We start from the raw sequence: 19,363 nt of genomic DNA on the forward strand, positions 1-19,363 counted from the left end.
GGAAGAGGAGGACGAGGAGGAGCAGAGGTGGTCCTGCCTCGCCACCCATCCGGCTGTGGCGGTGACCGCACCGCAAGCCCTGAGCCCGCGGGTGGCACGGGGCGTGCGGGGGCTCGGGCGGTGACCCCGCGGAGCCGCCGCATCTTCCCCCGGGGCTCCGGGCCGGCGGCTCCGTTTGCCAGCGGTGCTGCGAGTCCCTGGAGCCCCGGCCGTGCCCGGCTGTGCCTGTGCTGCCATCGTGCCCGGGGGAGCACAGGGGTTGCGGGGCAGCCTGGGGATGCCCTCCCGGGGTAGCTCAGCTGCTCTGTGTTGCTGCTCAGCTGCTCTGTGTTGTTGCTGTCTCCCCCGATAAGGGTGTAGCAGCTTCCTCTTCTGCAGAGCTCCGCCGAGGGCCAGGGCTGAGGGTGAAATGGTAACGGGGTTCTGCATCTCCATAGAGACTCCTCGGTTTGATGCAGAAAAGCCAAAGAAGTTCGAGGTGACAGATGTAGCTCTGGGTTCATAGCTTCAGGTTTTAATGCTGGTTTTTGAAGTCCAGCTGATTTGAAATGCTCCTGTTTAAAATGTGATTTGAACGGGGTGGGAAGAAAAGAACTGGAATCCTTGCAGCCTTAGCCCACAATTTACTGGAGTGGCTCTGTCCTCACCTTTTTCTGTCTTAGAAAACAGCCAGAGCAAGGCCTGTCAGAGCAGTGTTCCTCGCATGCAGCTGGGCAAGGGCGGGACAGGGCACGGCACCTGCCTCCCTGCCCTGCCTCCCGCAGCGCCTGCTCCCTGCTCCAGATAAGGATTTTTTCCTAATGCGTTTAGAGTTCCTTAAAGCTGGGCAGTGCAGGGAGACCTGTGCTGAGTGAGAGGGTTGTAAACAAGCAGATACTGAGGGAGCTTGCCTTGTAATCCGTGAGAGGATTCTGCCTGGAAAGGATGTGTTTTGTGACTTCATCCTCGCAGAGCACTCCCACTGATTTTGTTCAAGATCTCATCGTGTTGGATCCACGCCTCTGGTTCCTTGTAAACATTGTTTGCTGTGTAAGAGCAGTGCTGGAGCAGGGAATTGGGATGTTCTCCTTTTCTCCCTGGATCCCTGATTCTTGTTTCCTGCTGAAAGGCTGTGTAAAAGTGAGGGCTGGGCTTTGGAGCTGAGGTTGGGAATGCTGTAGGGAGGGCAGAGACATTGTTTTCATCTGGTGGAGATGTCAAGTGCTTCTCTTATTTATTTATTATTTTAGCTTTCTTTGCAGGTGTCTCTTTCCCAGTGCCAGGATTGGAATAACTGGCAAAACAGTCCTTGAGCTCCCTCGTGTCCTCTGGATCCATAGATTATGAATAAATTATTTCCTTTCCTTGCTGCTTGGTGTGTGCAGTTGAGTCAGGGTTGTGTTGAAGAACACAGCATCCCTACCTGTAAATCCACATTCCCTCAAAGGCTCCTTGACTCATGGATTGAAACCTGTTGCTGAGAGAGAATTTAATTAAGGAACTGGTCACTCTGGTGTAGGTCCTGGCTGGCAGTTCAGAAAGTTGGGACCTCCTTCATCTGCTATGGTACTACAAAAGCATTGCAGGGATTGCGGAGGAGTAAAAAACCATTTATTTCTTGTTCTTGCATCACAGCCTTGCCTTTGCCTCTGTTTGTGGAAGAGGAGACACCAATAAAGTCAGGCTTTCATTGGGCTTTGGTCACTAACTGGCAGAGCTTTGTTTGCTAGAGCTTAAGCAGAGTCTTCATTAGAGGTCAGCTGTGGAGTGCTGGAGCACAGGGATCACAGAGTGCAGTCAGGAATGAGGAAATTGACAGGTCAGTTCCCTGGGCTGTTCTGAAGCTGATCAGGATGTCCAAGATGCAGCAGAGTGTGTTTGCTGCTTGGAAACCAGGATACACAGCTGTCTTTTTCCACTCCTTGATAGAGACCTGTGAGTTGGTCCTTCAGGATGTTCCCTCTTTTCTGTGCCTGTTTGTTTGCAGGTCTTGCCTTTCAGATCCAATCACAGTAACTAATGGCTGAGCACAGGTTTCCTTTTCCTTCTAGTCCATGGAAGAGAGGGACTTTTCTGAGCCCAAAATTTTTCATTTCTTTAGTACAGATCTTCAGCTGGTAAATCAGTGTCTGTTGGCTGTGTGATGCTGGTTGAGAATGTGGATTTCTTAGAGTTTGTCTTTTTGGGGAGAATAAAAAGACAGCTTTCTGGGAGTGCTGTGCCCTGGACCTGAATCCTGTTCCCTGTAGCCCCCACTGGTCCCTGGTCCTCATCTCCCTGGATTTTGGCAGTCTGTTATCTCCCAGTCTGCTTTCTGCCATGTCATTTTGCCTTTTGTCCCCATTTGTCAGGCTCTGTGGCTGTCCTGCAGCACATAAACTGAGTGTTCCTGATTCTTCTCCTCCTCTGCAACCTTTTACTGGACAGCCACATCTTCCAGCCTGCCTGGGAGCTTTTCCACCCTCTGATGTGGGATGTGCTGGCCGTCGGGAGCAGCTCCGTCTCCGGAAGCGTCACTGGACTGGCCAAGCCACTTAAGGCTGCAGGAAATAACATAATTAATGAGACTTAGTTCTCCCACATCTTGTACCTGACAATCTCAAGTCACTTGACAATGCTAATTAAAGCTAATCACGCTCCTCTGTTTTTAGTAAATAGCTATTATCCCTGCTTCACTCTTGCTTTAACAAATGATAGTGCCAGGCTCTGAGTCACTGGAAGTTATGGGAATGCAGCCTGGTGGAGCTGCCTTCCGGTCTCCTCACCAACAGGTCCATCTAGAGATTGGTTTTTTGCACCTGCTCAGGTGGAGAATGTTAAAATGTGAGATGTTTTGCTGACTCACAAAAATATATTACTTTTAGTCTCCTTTTTTTTTTTTCCACTGCTGTCGTGACTTCTACAAAATAAAACTCCTGCAGTCGAGCAAAGGCTACTAAAATTCCCAAAGCTGAGGATGCTTTGAATTTGCCCTTCAGAGGAGTTTTTGATGTGCTGAAGGGGAAGGCAGGGTGATGTCACTTCTCCTGTTTCACACTGGCACCAGGAGGACAAAAGGTAGTGTGGTGTGACCTGGGCATTGCACGGCCCAGCTGTGGAGCTCCAGAAAAAACCTCAGAGGTTTCACTGATGAAATATGGCTGGAGCAAGATGTTACTAAAAACAGCCTGCCCAGCATCACAAACAAAAATGAAAGATGGGGTTAATTATTAACTGTGGGGAAATAAGAAATTTTCACGAGAGTCCCAGGAACTCCCAGCCCAAACATGCGTCAGTTCTGTCACAGAACTGCGTGAGGTGAGTCAGTTCACCTGCCTTGGCAGGCTGAGAGGATATCCAGGAGGAACTAATGACAAAACCTGGCAAGGTAACAGCTGACTTGACCTTCTTAAACTAGATTCAGTTATAAAGTATATATGTCATGTGAAGATCCAGGCTCTAAATGCTCACCTGACTTTGCCCCCTGACACACTAAAGGGGAGTGAGGAGGGTTGTGGCTGAAGTGCCACAGAGCTTGTCCCTTGTTAATGCAGGAACTGTTGCATTAAAAGTGTTTCTGGCAGAGGTGGGTCAGAATTCACCATTTTGTCCTCAGCTTTACTCAGAACAGAATCAGATGAAGCAGGGCAGAAAATAAAGTTGCTGCCTGTCTTGTGACAGATGAGCTGCTGGGCAGAGCAAGGCTGGGTTAAAGATGTTCCTGGGAAGAACTCTTTGAGCAGGTGGGGTTTGTGGGCAGGTGAAAACTTGGGAATTTGGCAAGGAGAGCTTGTAGTAGTGAGTCATGACAGGCAGCTCTAGCAGACCTTTCTTTAATGTCTTTGAGGATACTGGAGTGATCCTTGCTGTAGATAAATGTTCTCACTGTGTTCCCTGGCTTTATCAGGGAGAAATGGATGATCCATCCTGCAGACCCAGGTAATTGAATCCTGGTCATACCTACGTGTGCCAGAGAGGGAGATAATAAAGTGATCTGAGGAACACCACAGAAAATGCAGTGATAGGAGCTTTATTTGGACAGCCAGACTGTTTTGCAATTAAAGCAAATCAAGCTGAGAAGTGGGGGATGATGAAAAGCGTTTCCATTTTGTCAGTAAACGATCAGTTGGATGGGAAGAGCTTTTCCTCTCTGCCTTTAGTTCAGGTTGGTGCTGGAATAGCAAGGCAAGGGTCTTGTTTCATTTTGTACAACTCTGTGTCTGTGTGAATCTGGCAGAGTCCTTGTCTGGGGCTCCAAGTGTGACCTTCACCTTGAGCGTGGCTTTGTCCAGCACCAGGGTGGCTCTGAAACAGAGGAGCTGCAGCTCAGCTGATTCAGCTGCAGCACTCTTACCCCTTCCTGGGGCTGCTGGGGCTTTGCAAAATGTAGAGGAGGAAATGGAGTCACTTGTGTGTTAAATTAGCCCAGCCTGCAGCTTTTATTCGTGGCACGAGTGGGATTTGCTGGTGGGAGCAGACGGAAGCGCCGCCTGGTTCGGAATCGCTGCTTCTCCAGGAGACTTCTCCTGCTGTGCTTGGTACCTCTGGAGTGGCCTCTGCTGGATTTGGGCCCTGGATTTGGCTGGAAGGACCTGGAGGTGGGCAGCTCACAGCTGTAATCTCACCCTGCTGCTCCTTATCAGCAGCACAGGCTCTTCTGCATTGCAAAGATATCGCTGCCAGGCAACTGGGGAGAGTGGGAAGAGAATTCAGCCAGAGGTGTCAGTCATTCCTTGGAGAGGCTGAATCTTGCAGTCCCTGATCCTGTGGTTTCAGAGGCAGGCCTGCAAAAAGTAATAAATTATAATCTCTCAATAATACCTTTAAATAAAGGAAGGTTTAAAGAAACCTTCTGTAATAAACCATTGAGCCAGGTGATGTCTGTCCTAGCTTGTGCCCTGCCTTTTTGAGATGAAATTGTAAAGAGAAGGCTTTGATTAAAATATCCAGAATTGTTCCCTTTCCCTGCCTTCCCAGTGCTGTCCGATGGTGCTTTGGGTTGTGGGGAGAGATGAGTGAGCAGTTCTCACACTGAATGGTCCAAGCCCAGCCTTAGGCTCTAAAGAAACTCAGAAAATTCTCATTGTTCTCTGCTCTCTGCAGTCAGGAGCCAGAAAGAAGCACCTCTGCATGATCTTCACTGAGTTATTTTAACCTGTTCTTTCCCTTTCCAGCTGGCTGAGTGCTGTATTTCACACAAGGATTCCTGCTGGGAATGCAGGAGCCTTTTGGACTTGCTTCTTGCATTTCAGAACCTGAAAATGCACTGGTGTGGGTTATTAAAATAAGTGAAACTTTTAAATTTTATTTAATCTCCAAAGTGACAGAACCTAAATCAACTATGTAAATAAGGATTTTTAAATGCTTTTTAATATTGATAAGTTTAATGGGTTTTTACTGGGTTACAGTGACAAAGTTACACAGACTTAAACAAAATTCTAACCTGAAGTGAGTTTTAAAATTTTCTCTTTGTTCCTTTTAAGTTTCAGCTCATTTCCCTGTGCTGTCCAGATGACCTTTAGAGGAAGCCTGTCCATCAGAGCCACCCAGGGGGGGTTTGCTGTGGGGAGCTGTATCTATTTTTGACAAGAAGAATTCTGATAGACACAGAGCGATGATCTTAAAGAGGAAAAAAAGCCACCAAACCCCAGGCTTTAGGAGGTGATTAACAGAACCAGCCTGGCAGTGGTGGTGGGGTTGGTGCTGGGGTTTTTCCTGCCGGGCTGGCTGTGGAATGTGGAGCACGGCAGGTGCAGCAGGGCTGGCATCCTGCCCGTCCCGGATTCCCTGTGGCCAGGCAGGAGAGGCTGGGATTGCCTCCTGCTGCAGCTCTTCCCGATGCCCTCTAGTGGTTTCCTGGCAGGTGTCTGGAATGCTGTTTGCCATCAGCATCACCTTCATCCATCCCCTTTTCCCCAACACCATGAAGTGCTTCCTCAGGGTGATGAAGAGATCTCACTTGCTAGGATACACCCAGAGAAGGAAAAGGGGTTAAATATTATTATTTGTGTTGTAGTTGTGTCCATGCAGCTGATAAAAGTCATTGCAGAGGGTTCCTGCTGTTTTCCACAGTTCCTCATGTTCTTTTCCTGCTTGCAGGGTTTGGAGGGTGAGCTGAGGTGTTAGAGAAGGACACTCAGGAATCAGTGCTGAGCTCTTTGCAGTGTCACCTTAGGCAGGGTTTCAAACTGGTGCATTTCAGAAACTTGATGCTGAAGGAGTGAAGCACATTGTGCTCACCCATCTGCTATTTCAGCTCCTTCCTTGGCTTCCCCTTGTGCTGGTCCCTGGTTAAATTCAGGATGCTCATCCTTCCTCCCAGACCTTCCACAAGGTACATCCCACCCTCCCACCTTCAGATGATCTGCTTCATCTTTCCCAGAGCTGTGGATCTCCAGAACTGCCCCAAACCAGGATATTTTGTCACCATCAGAGTATAAAATGCTCCTTTAGCAGTGCCAGGTGTCTCTTGAGTGTCCAACACCTGGCTCTGATAACTCTTGTTCCATAGGGAAGCAGAACAGGGCATCAAACCCCAGCTCCAATGGAGACCAGCCTTCCTTCAAGCTGCATTAAGGAATATTAAGGCAGTTTTTGTCAAGAAAACCCTGGCAAGTGGCTGTATTTACCTTGAGAATTTTCTTAGAATCCTCCTCAGAGCCTGGAGCAACCCAGCTCAGGCACAGAAAACTCTCCAAACCCAATTCCTCTTGTGCCCTCCTTGCACTGGGAATCAGCACATCTCAGATTCTTTAATATTAATGAAAGAAACCCACCAAAGGAGAAAGGTTGGGTTTCCAAATACCTGGATTATTTCAGAGCTGCTGCAAGCACCTTTCTGTAGCATTTGCTATGTTCTAATAAGTATTTCACAGGCTGAAGTTTGTCTTAAAATTGAATAAATCATAAAAAAACCTCTCAGCCCAAACAAACCTGTTGTTTGTCCTGCCACAATGAACATTTGCATCTGAGCTGCATTGCAAATGGATTTTATTCAAAATCAGGTTTGTGTGTGATGGTTTTGTTCCCTGGCATATGGACTTGTACACGCAGTGGCCTTGTCTGGCAAGTGCTTGGCACAGACTTCCTCCCCTTTTTTTGTGTTTCCTGAATTGCTGACAGCTTCGTGTGGGAAGTGGGTGTTGGACACCCACAGGTGGAGGGTGAATTCTGAACCAAAGAGTTGCCCAAATGGCAAAATGTGTGTGGTGGTTTTTCCATCAGGAAGCTGATGTGTGCTCCGAGCTCAGCAGGGTGAAGCAGGACAGCCCAACACACCCAGTGCAGGCAAGCAAAACATTCAGCTGATTTTCTCACTGATAACCCACAATAAATGATGTTGCAAGTTGGTTTTTTTTTCTGTAGAATCCCTTCCTTTTGTCTAAACCAGCTTTCTGACTTGGTGGGCATTAATTAATAGGCACGAATTCCTCTTCCATTGAACTGAGTGAGTGCATCCCAGAGATAAATTTCTCTTGAATGAGAAAAGAACAATCATGGATGATGTTGGTGGTGACAGATACTCATCTCTCTGACAGTGCTGGGCATGATGATAAAGTGAACAAACCTTCTTTTGTTCTTTTTTCAACTGAGTGCAGTGACTCCAGTGCTGCCCACTGCCTGTGATGCTGATGAACATGAGCTCATCATTCTGAAAACCAGAGGCACAGCCCAAGTTCACCCTGTGCCTTTGTTCTGCAGCAGAACAAATGCACTGTTAGCTGGTAATTGTCTCTTAATTTAAATGTAGTTGTCATTAGGACATGAAAAATCCACTGGGTTGGGTTTTGCATTGCTGGGAGCCACTGAATACATTTCAAAATTCTATTTAAGACAGAAATTGGTCCTTATAAGCTGCTGGCTGTGCTTGTAGAATATCTGAATGCATTTCCTGTGGGTTTTACCTCCTCTCCCACCCTGATGAGGACAGAGCTCTTGGTAGACAATGCACACGTGGTCAGACTGTGTCAAAGTGGTGTCTTGATAAATTAGAGCTGAGCTTATCTGAAGTTTTTATTCGAGGCATTTTCTTAACAAGGCTTCCCACCAAGATCTTGGCTCACAGATCTTTATTCTCTGCCCTGCCTGAAGCAGAGGGATGGAGTCTGCCTTCTCAGCACAGCCCTGAGAACAGGAATTGCAGTTCCTCTGATACCATCTCGCCTGAATATTTATTTTTTTGGTCTCCTTTTAAAAGGTCAAATGTTTTTTGCTGATGTTCAATGTGTTATGAGGTCAAATAAATGAATGCTCATGAACTGCTTTTGCAGAAAGCTGTGTGCAGCAGATAATTCCTGTGTGTGTTCATTGCTCTGTCAGATAAATGCAGCTGTAGGATTTCCTGGTTTATTCATTGTTCTGGAGCATTGATGCTTAGCAGGTCTGGACAGAGGGGTCAGCAAGCAACAAATTAAAGGATTGCTGGGATATTGTTCTGGTTGGGGTTTATTTGTCTCTCCTCTGGGCTCTGGGGGTACCTTCTCCAGCTGATGGGGAAGGGAAGGTTTGGCCTGGCAGGATGGAGGTGGTAAAAGTGCTGATGGATTATTTTACTGATCCATGCTGAAGTGGAGGTGAGAGGGGCTGCACCATTTCATTACAAATCAAGCCTGAGTTTAGGCACAATCTGGATTTTCATTCAGGAATCAGCTGAAGTGATTGCCAGTCCTTCCTTGTGCTTTCCTCCAGCTCTGCCCAAGGGAATCTGTCTCCAGGGATCCAGGGCACACTTGGCCTCCTGCTTCCCTGCACTTGGAGCCTTCCAGGCTCTGGGATCCCTCAGGGCTGGGATAAAACACATCAGGGCCCTGGAATTTGGGGATGGTTTTGCAGCAGCTGAAAATGAGGATTCTGCTTTGGTTTACATCTGGTTTCTGCCCTGTTGCTAATTTAGGCTGCAGTCCTTGAGTGCTTCTCACCTTGGATGGGAAAACAATGCTGACTAATGCAGAACTCAGTTCTGACAAAATTCTGGTGCACACAAAGAACTGGGGCAGGATACAGGTGAAGACTGATTTATCTTCCTTCTCTGATGAGTGTAAAAGACAGATCTTGCTGAAATCCAGAGCTGCAGCTGTGGAGCAAACAGAGCCCAGTCCTTAGCAACTGGCCAGGTAAATCCCTGGCAAAACCTCATGTGGAGTGGACAGGAGAGGGGTGAGCTCCTCACAAGCTGGGAAATGAACCCTCTGTGTCAGGAGGGGTCCTGCTTAGCTGTGGCTGTAACTTTAATTGGAGAAGGTTAATCTGATTAGTTGGTATTTGCAAAAAGCTTTAGGAATGAGCACTGCTGTGGAAGTGCTGACTGTTAGGATCATGATGGATGTGCTTTATCAGCAGTTTGCCTGATGAGCAAGATGATTTTTTTTCCCATTTGACTGTGAGGGAGCTGCCTCCTGGAGAGCAGAAGAAAAATATTTCAGAAAAAAAAAGGAAAAAAAAACCCGTTATCCTGTTGTTTTGCAGGATTCTGCCTCCTGTTGAGCTCTGTGTGTGGTCATGGTCCCTCTGGTACCAGGCAGAGGGAGAGGGAATATTTCCAGGAGCAGGGAGTGACAGGACAAGGGGAATGGCTTCCCACTGATAGAGAGGGGCTTTGGGGTAGGTATCACCCAAAAATCCTTCCCTGGGAGGGTGGGGAGGCCTGGCACAGGCTGCCCCATCCCTGGAGGTGTCCCAGCCAGGCTGGACAGAGCTCTGGACCAGGCAGTGTCCATGCCCTGGATACCTTGAATCTGCTTTATCAACCATGGCAAGCTTGGGGAAGTGTTGGAGGCAGGGTTTTCCTGGATGCCTGAGATGTTATTCCTTGTTTTCTTTATTTTGGGGGTGAAGTTGGTGCTGTTCCATGTTTGACCCACAAAGTGCAGGCTCAGAAACTGAGCAGAATCACATGTTTTAAGGAAAGGAAAATCCTCCTGGGAGGAGCAGCCAGAGTTCATGATTAATTTGTAGAGTGTGCATGCACGCCATGGATCTGGGAGGGAGGGGAGCTGCTTCCTTTGTGCTTTTCCATCCTCAAAAGGAACACTTGGTAAGACTTTTATAGGTGTGGGATCTGAAAACTGCATTTCTGCCAACAAAAAGAGACCCAGACTTGAGCTGCCTTGCAGGTGCTGTCAGGTGATGTCGGAGTGTGAAATGGTGTTTCCATCCTGAATGGGGTTTTTAACTGTCTCTTGCTATCAGGAGTAGTCTTCAGAGGCTGTGCCTTGCTTTGGCTGCTGTCAGATGTTCAGATAAAAAAAATAAAATACTGGAGTGCAGTTTATGGAGTAGCTTTACCTTCAGAGCTTGCAGGGAGTTCTAAAGGAGAGTGTAATGAAGGAATCCTGCATTTCCCATGGGGAAAGTAGGGCAGAATGGAGGGAAAAACTGGTTTGGTGACTCATGGCCTTAGAAAACCCAGGTCCAGCTCTCATGTTTCCCATGGGGTGTCACAGCAGTGAGTCAGCCAGGGGACAGGGGCTGGCTCTGCTCCCCACTTTCCCCCTGGCTGGCAGAGCTGGGGTGGTGCCCCGGGGGGGTTTGGGTGGGAATCACCTTCCCTCCTCTGCAGGCATTTCCAGAGCCACGAGGTGCTGAAGAATGGGTGCAGATAACAGCAGCAGGGAGGTGTGAGGGCAGGCAGCAAGTGAATAAAGATCTGTGCTGCTGATGGAATCCCCGGGCATCGCTCCTGTCTCCTGCTCCTAAATCCAGCCCTGAATCCCCCCGCGAGCTGCGACAGCTCAGCGAGCTGAGTGTTGTGTCTGCTTTCCACCGCAGGTTTCTGTGCAATCCCCTGCTTCCCGTGCCCAAATCCCTTCCTCTGGAGCATCACCAGCGTGTGGAGCCTGCCCCACACACCCCTCCCCTGCCAAACCACGGCCTTTACCTGCGTGTTCCGGTGCTTCCCGTGCGACCCGTCCTGCGGGAGCGCCTCCTGGGCCACCCCCGACTTCAGCCAGCGCTCCGTGGCTCCAATGGTGAAGATGACAAGGTCCAAGACTTTCCAGGCATATCTGCCTTCCTGCCACAGGACCTACAGCTGCATCCACTGCAGGGCCCACCTGGCCAACCACGATGAGCTCATCTCCAAGGTAGGTGCTCCCTGGAGCAGACACTTCCCTCACCTTGTGTCACCGCCTTTCTCTTCACAGAGAAAAGCAAGGCACAGTTCTTCCCAAGAATATTTCTGGGTTTCACATCCTCTGAACCTCAGAGAAAGGAAAAACAGTTCTTATCCTTTGCTGTGCCTGTGTTTGTGCCAAAGTAGAATGCAATGTGGAGATAAATGCAATGTGGAGATTGTTTACCCACAGTGATGGAGTTTTGTTTCCTTGGCCTGTCAGGGCCAGGTGTGTGTGTGTGTGTGTCAGGACTGTCACTGACAGTCACGAGATCAGTGCAGTGTGTGCAGAGCTGAGTGCTTGGCAGATTCAGTTGAGATGTAGTGTGATATAATGTAGTATAGTATAGAATAACAGTGTATAATAATAATGTAATTAATTAGCCTTCTGATAAGATGGAGTCAGATGCATCATTTCTCCCTGCCACAGGGATCCCTGCAAACACTATTAAGTGCACATCAGTGGCTGTGGAAGTGCTTGGCCTTATCCAGCTGCTTTTTTTTCCTTAGAGAATGGGCTCTCAGCCCAAAGGAGCTGTTTGTGAGCTGCTGGTTTTGTGTTAACTGCTTGGGGTCTTTGCCATCCTCACTGTACTGATCTCTTCTTCACTCTGGTGACCAGGGAATGGCTGGAGCTGAGTCAGGGCAGGTTTAGCTGATACCAGAAAAGGTTTTCACCCCCAGGGTGGTGGAGCACTGCAAAGAGGCTCCCCAGGGTTTGGTCTCAGGCACAGGGTGGGATTGTTGGGGTGTCCTGTGCTGGAGTTGGACTCAGTGATCCTGATCAGTCCCTTCCAGCTCTTGAGGGGTGTTGGGATAAGCTAAATTAAAAGCTCTCAGAGCCAGTAAGTGTTTTGATGCAGAAGGAGCAGGCCCGTAAGAGGAGCTTGTTCTGAAGTGGGAAAATGAAACCTTCCCAGTGTGTGCTGGAGCCTGGCTGTGGTCAGGTCCCAGGGCTCAGCTGCCTTGGAATAACTGTTCCGTAAAGTTTGTTCAGCTTATAAAATCTGTGCTCAGAAAAAACAGCCACAGCCAGAGATTTATGGGCTGGGCTGAGTGGAAATGGTGCTGTGAGCTCTGTGTGTGCAGCTTGAATAGTTCAGCTTCTTGGATCACCAGGGGCAGGGAGCTGTGCCCCTTGGAAAGGGGTTTGGAGTGTAAATGTAGCAGCATCTGAGCCCTGGAGGTGAAATTGCTTCACCTTCTGGGCCAGCTGGGTGACTCCAGGCTCCTGAGCCCAGCTGAGATGGGGCAGTGGCTCCCTGGATTTTTATTTGGTGCCCTGGATGTTGTGTTGGGACACAGAAAGTGCTTTACTGGGTGAGGAGAGAGGCTTGTTTTACTTGCTGTTTTTACAGTAGATTAAAGTTTGTGCTCTGCTTTTGTTTCTTGACACAGCTGGTCCTCAGCCAAGGAAAAACAAGGCTGTACATTCCCAGTGCTTTCACCTTTGCTGCTTCCTTCCCCTCCTTGTTCCAGGTCCATGCTCCAATGCAGCCAGCTTTGCAGCTTAAGTAGCTTCCAGCAGGGCCATGCCAGTGCTGCCAACTGCTTGGAATTTGAGCTTCAAGCCCAAGGCAGGCAGAAACTGCCCAGGAATGCTGACTGCTAAAATATGGACAGGAGAGGGACAGGAGGGAAGCACAATGTGACTTTTGGAAGTGTTAACTCCAGTGTGCTCTGGGATCTGCTCCTTCTAAAAGTTCATTCTAGTCCAAGGTGTGAATTAATAGTTGAGACCAGCAGGTCGTGGAATTTGAATGCAAAGGGTTTGGGGTTTCAGGGTTTGTTTCTCAGGGTTGTAAACATGAATAAAAACACATTCTTTGTATAATTGGAAACCTTATAAAAGTCGTTGTGCAATCGTGGCTTGTACAAGTGGTGTTTGACAGAGCAGAAGGGCAGTCCCTGCCTCAAGGGGCTTCCAAATGTGGAGGAACTTTCCCAGGCAAACTCAACGAGTGGCTTTTTTATCTGTTAGAGTTCAGTTTGCAGAAGGGCTCGGGGAGATGTTTCAGTGCTTTCCTCACAGCCTTATGCTCACATCCCTGAAGCAGGCACTGCAGTTGCTGTGCTGCTTTCCCACATGGAAACGTGGCAGAGGAAAAGGGAGGAATGAGGATGGAAAAGGGAGTGGGAGACTCTGCAGAAATGGGAGCAGCTGCAGCTCATCCTGAACCTGGCTGTGCCATGGGATCCAAGCAGCCCAAATGACTCCATCCTTGGAAACATTCCCCACAAAACAGGCTTTTATGTAACAGCAGGGTGCTGGTGATTTGCCTCCATGGAATGAATTCCTGTGCTCCTTTTGCCCCGAGCTGTGCAGAGACCACACCAGAGCTGGGCTGCTATGCACTCCAGGAGCTTTTAGCTCCTCTGGATGCTCACAAGTTGCAGCACTGGCTGGAGCTGTTGGATGAAACACAACTGGAGCTGAATCCCAGGATTGTTCTGTGTCAGACCATGCTTTCATTTCCTCCCCATCTCCCCAGTTTCCCCTCTCAGCCCTTCAGCACCAGTGTTAACTTAACTCTGGCTTCAAAGTGTTGTGCCAGTACCAGGTATCCAAAACTCCTGGACAAATCTGCCTTGGCAGGACAGTTTTTGCTCCTTTCTCTACTTCAGGAAAACCTTGTGCTTTAAAAGGGGTAGAAGGTTTCTCAATAAACCATTGCTATTTAGAGAAAACAATCGATGCTGAGGCTTTTAAGAAAATCCAAAGCTGTTACATGAAGCCAGTTACCAAAATGTTGCTTACTTGGCCTTTTATCTCCTGCAGCCTGAGGGAGAAAGTGGTTTAGTGTGTCTGATTTTGTAACAGGATCTGAATTGTAGGTTGGACTGTCTGGCCAAGAAAGGCCTTATTGACTTAGGAAATATTAAGGTGATCAGATAAATTGGGTGGAGTGAGTAGTTTTCCTTTCTGTGTTCCTTTGGTGTCTGGCTTAGCATGAGTGGAGGTTCTTGTTCCCTTGGAGCAATGCATCATTTAAAAGGCTGTGCCAAATTTAGTACATACTCTTGTTTCACTGCTTTTTCCAGTGCATAAGTGGGCTGAGGCTTTGGGAACTCAACCCTGCCCTGCAACAGATTCCTGTGTGACCTTCAGGAAGTCACTGGATGTCTTTGTTCCTCCTTTTCCCCACCTGAAATGCTGCTGCTTTGTCCAGTCTGCTCAGAGGGTTTTGGAGCAGGTCCTGTCTGCTCCTCCAGATTAGTACAGGGTGTCCCAATCCTCTTTGGTTTTAATGTAAAAACAAAATCACCGTGCCAGGGAACCGTACTTAAAAAGCATATTTCCATGCCAAAAAAGAAGTGAAAGGTACTTCTTGTTACAGGCACAACATCCCATGGTTTTTAGAAGGTTTGAGAAAAATATATATTCCATAATCAATGTCTCCAGGAAGGAGACCCAGGAGTTTTTCTTTCACATCATTTTCTAGTGGGGCCTGAGGGGAACAGCCAACAAAATAGACATTTACCAAGTGAAGTGAAACAAAGTTTTCAAACTGGCTGGGGTGATGCTGATTTCTTCCTGCTCTGAGTTCTTTCAGCTCTTTCTGTTGGAATCCACGTGGACTTGGTGCCCTTAGAGGAGGATGGGAACAAGAGCAGAAAGATCCAGGCCAAAGATGCCACTGGAGTGTCTTGGGTGGTGATTTTTTGTGCCATGTGAGCAGTAATTCAGCAGAAATGTCCCTGATTATGGAAATATGTGGAGAATGTCTTGTGGGCGTCCTGCAGTTTCTCTTTTTTCCCTGAATTAACTGTGATCCAACTGCTAAACATTACCCAGTGATGTATCCTCTGAAGTTAGCCCGAGGCTTGCTGGGGAAATTTAATGTTTTCCTTTGATGTCTGCATGGAACCTCAGCAGAACATGAATGGGAAATTCTTCAGCACAAAAGGCTGCAGCTCCTCCAGGCTGAGAATTTAGGAAAAATCCAGGACTCCTGTGTGCCTGACTTTCTCATTTGGGGCAGGGTTGTTAATGAGGGAGCACTTAGAAGCTCTTTTTGATCTTCTCAGCTGGGAGTTGAGAGGTTGATCAGGAAAATTCCCTCCCAATCCTTGTGGCCTCTCTCTTTCCTGGCTGCTGGAGCCTGAGCCTGGTGGTTCAGCAGCTCTTGGGGAGATTTATGGCTCGCTGAGAGCATCAAACTTTGCTCCATCTTGCAGCTGGAGGATCTGAAAAGGATTTGAGGCTTTGGTGCTTCCACAGAAGCTGTGGGTGAATTCAGCAGCTTGGGAGCATTTGGGGCACCACATGCAGGAGAAAGGAGCAGCAGGTTTGGGTTTTTTGGAGAAAGGAGCAGCAGTGTTTGGTTTTTTGGAGAAAGGAGCAGCAGTTTTTTCTTTTTTGGTGAAAGGAGCAGCAGTTTTTGTTTTTTTGGTGAAAGGATCAGCAGTTTTTTCTTTTTTGGTGAAAGGAGAAGCAGTTTTTGTTTTTTTGGTGAAAGAAGCAGCAAGTTTTGGTTTTTTTGGAGAAAGGAGCAGCAGTTTTTGGTTTTTTGGTGAAAGGAGCAGCAGTTTTTGGGGTTTTGGTTTGGCTCTTTGCTTTTTTTCCTGTCTTTTATGTGGACAAGGCAGTGTTTAATGTTCTCCAGGGCTTTGCTTCTCAGGAACCAGCTGATATTTGTAGTTCAGTTCACTTTGAAGATGTGAAGTTAGTCGCTGGGTGGGGGCAACGTGCACACAAGGTAGAACAATAAATGTGAAATTACAACGAGGTGATCTTTAACCTAATGGAAAAAGAGGCATTTAATAAGTGTCCAAGACAGGTCTGATGAAAATCCTGCATTTCCATCATAGGAAAAACCAGTGTATGAGGTGAGAGGGGTATTCCCTTCTTAAGGGTAAAGTTCTTGGTTTTCATTACACAGGTTTTATTCTTGCTTTAAAGGAGATCTTGTTCCTTCCCAAATATGAATTGAGGTTCCCAGCTCCACAGCAATGAGCTCTTAAGGCCAGGAGGAGCCATCACATCATCACACCTGAGCTCCTCTGGGGCATGGGCCAGTGGATTTCACCAGGATTGCAGCAGTTCTTTCAGGAAAAGCATTTTGTCTCCATTTGAAGGCTTCAGGAGGGGAAATTCACTGCTCCCTCTGGTCATTTTTTTTTCCAGTGGTTAATCATCCTTACTATTAAAAATCAGAGACTTTGAACTTAGATTTGTCTGACTTGTGCTTCTTGTCATTGGCCATTATTTTATTTCTTTTGCTAATAAAATCCATCTCCAGTCCCTGCTCTTCTCCCTGTAAAAGGTCTGCAGTAACCAAAGTCACTCTTGATCAGTTTTTGGACAGACTGAAAAGATTCAGCTCTGTCACGGTGCAATCTGATTTTTTCCAGTTTCACATCATTCTTGTGGTTCTCTTCTACATTTTTAGCATTTCAGGCTCTCTTTTAGAGATGGAAACAGAGCTGGTCTCATTGTTGCAGCCTCAGACTCTGCAGCAGCATCTTTTCAGCTCCCACATTTCATAATTGTATCAGTCTCAGTGGCTCAGCACTGCACAGAAATCTTCTGTTCATTTATTTGCTCCGAGCTCTTCATGCACCAGATTTATCCATTTTATGCACATTTCTAGAAGCTGTCCAGTAGCTTTTGGATCTTGCTTTCCAGCTCTTGTTCCCTAATGAATTTGCCACTTCCAGGCATTATTCAGAGCTTGCTCCTAATTGCAAATATTAAGAGTTCAAGCAGTAAGTGATAAACAGCAAAGCAGCTCCGGGAAAAGTCATTATGAGATTTTTTAGCTCCCATTTCAGTGCTGTGAACGTGAGGGGGGGGAAGCACCTTGTAATTCTTGGCTTCCATGAAGTTTAAAATGAAATGCAGGTCGAGAGGATTTCAGTGCTCAGTAGAACAATGTGTCATCAGAGCTTTTCCTCCAGCTTTTCAGCAGGAGGTGCAGCCTCAGTTCGACTTTTCCAGACCAATCCATCCCCAGAGCCCTTTCTGGGCAGGTTGGTGTTGGCAGGGAGGAGGGCAGAAGGGTCTGGGCTTGTTATTTGAGTCCCTCAGCTCCGTGTTTGGGAGGGAATAAACAAAAATAAACAAACAACGAGTGCCCTTTGCAGGGAGAAGTCGGGACGTGAAACCTGAGCTGGGGAAGGAGAATTTGTGGTGCCCATTCTATAATGCAGGCACTTCAATGAGATCCTTCTGTCCTGTGGAATTGCTTCCTCTGGGCTTTACCCTGCAAGTGTTCCCTCAGATCCTGCTGTCCATGATGGGATTGAAGAGAGTCAGGATCAGGTTGTTTTATTTAGCCAGGATATGAAAAAGCCCAAGGTAATTTGTACCTCCTTGCATAATTGTGTTTATGCAGCAATTAACTGCTGGGTGATTTTCAAAATATTTCATTCTGTTCCAAAAGAAGGAGGAAAAAGGTAATAAATCACAAGAGTTTAGAATTCCCTGTCAAGGAGGAGGAACGAGGTAAAAATGGATTTTTCTAATCCATCACTTTCTTCATGGAAACAGCTCTCCTTTCATCTGCTGCTTCCTCTGCCTTAGAATTGATGACCTGGGCATAAATAAAATATTGTTCCCATTTATTATCCAGGGAGCTGCCAGGGAGGAAGGACAGTTGAATCATCAGGGTTTTTGCTGGAACTGCTGCAAATCCTGAACAACTGGAGCTGGGAGCTGGTGAGGTCTGAGCCCTCCTGGGAGTTCCAGCTCTTGGGAAAGGAGGGAATTCCAGCAGAACCCAGGGCTTGCTCCTGGGAGGAGCTGCCCTGGGAATTTCCCTTGCAGGTGTGTGGTTTTAATCTGATTTATCCTTGTAAGATTGGCCCAGGAACAACACAGAGCTCTGGTTTAATCTGTAATTTAATTACACAAAACCACGGGGGCAGCACAGGGGGCTTTCCCCACCTGCTGCCTTTGGGGAGAAGACCCTGAGGAGTCTCTGAGGATAATTTCTATTTCAGAGCAGCAGGAAATGCTGTCTGAGGGCTTCACATGTGCTCTGGGGGAGCTGTTGTGTCTGGCAGGCAGCAGCACATCCCTGCAGGAATCCTCTGCAGCTTTCCTCATCCAGCAGGACTGGGATGGGCCAGGACTGAAGCTCAGGCAGTGAGGAAACTCTGCCCACTCTCCTCTCTTAAAATGTGATTCTTTAGATGGAATCCCAGCTGTTGGATAAGCAGCAATAACAAAGGTAGAAACTGAGGCTGGAGACCTGGAATTGGGAGATTGAAAGTCAGAGTTAAAATCTGATTCCAGCTCAGCTCTGAGGACACATCCTCAGGAATAAAATAAATTTTAAATAAAACTTCTTTTGACAAGACACAAATATTGAGAATTCAGGTGATGGATTAATAAATGAGTGGTAATTTCAATTACTGGTGAAATTCTCAGCCATGAGGTGCTTGGTGACTTCATTTCCCTGCAGTGGATCTTGCCCAGGGACACAGGGGAGCTGCTGCCCTGGACAAATCTGCTTTTGCTGAGAAGCAGGTCTGCCCTCAGTGTCAGCATTGCTGCTATTATGGGCTGCATTACTGGTAAACAGTGCTCCACTGATACGTGGACACTCACTATTATGCTGCTAATTAAATAACTTGTTGCATTAGCAGTTTCCATCTTCCATCCCAGCTCTGTGTTTATCTCCAAAGCCCATGCAGCAGCAATAATTAATGTGGAAATAAAAGGCTTTATTCTCCCCCTGCCACTGCTTTTTAAAATGATTGGATTGGGTGGATGCTTTGAGCCTAGAGGAAAACAGCAGCACTCAAAAGTGGGGGATAAAACGCACAGCAAAAATGACATTTTTCATCCCTGTGTACCCAGAAAGGGCTTCATTGTCACCTGCTGTGGTTTTTCACAGTAAATAACAAAATTCTCTCCATTTTGCCCTTCTTCATGCCAAATGTAAATGGTGACTGAAGTGCCAGAGGTGCCAAACTCATCCCAGCTCTGGGAATGCTGCTGCCTGTTGGGAATGAGCCATGGAAGTGCAGGATCAGGGCTGAGCAGTGCCCAGGCTCCCTCCTCTCCTGGGATCCACAATCACACTTTGCTGCTCTGCCCCTAAATAAATTGGAGTCATTGCTTTGAAAAGTAAACACTCCATCTGCTCTTTCTCCCCTCAGTATTTCCATCCTTTTTCATCTCCAAGTCAAGTTTTGAAGCACAACAGCAGCAGCAGCAACCAGAGACTGTGGAAATCACAAGAGAAGCCCCAAAATATTGTGAAGTTTTATAGAAGTCATAAATCTGATGGATTTTTTTTTTATTTGCCTTCAGTAGTTTGTGCCCTTAGCCATTTGCATTTGGAA

General features: G+C 47.3%; 1 protein-coding gene across 1 annotated transcript in view; it reads left to right on the forward strand.

Moving 5' to 3' along the window:
* Window positions 1-19,363, forward strand: part of YPEL2 (yippee like 2) — a 32,932-nt gene that overhangs the window by 475 nt on the left and 13,094 nt on the right. Inside the window, exon 2 of the mRNA XM_059865609.1 lies at window positions 10,726-11,039. Coding sequence (XP_059721592.1) covers window positions 10,923-11,039 — 117 coding nt within the window. The 5' untranslated portion in view covers window positions 10,726-10,922. The remainder of the gene's footprint in view (window positions 1-10,725; window positions 11,040-19,363) is intronic.

The sequence above is a fragment of the Haemorhous mexicanus genome, chromosome 22, assembly GCF_027477595.1.
Source record: "Haemorhous mexicanus isolate bHaeMex1 chromosome 22, bHaeMex1.pri, whole genome shotgun sequence".
Taxonomy (NCBI): Eukaryota; Metazoa; Chordata; class Aves; order Passeriformes; family Fringillidae; genus Haemorhous; species Haemorhous mexicanus.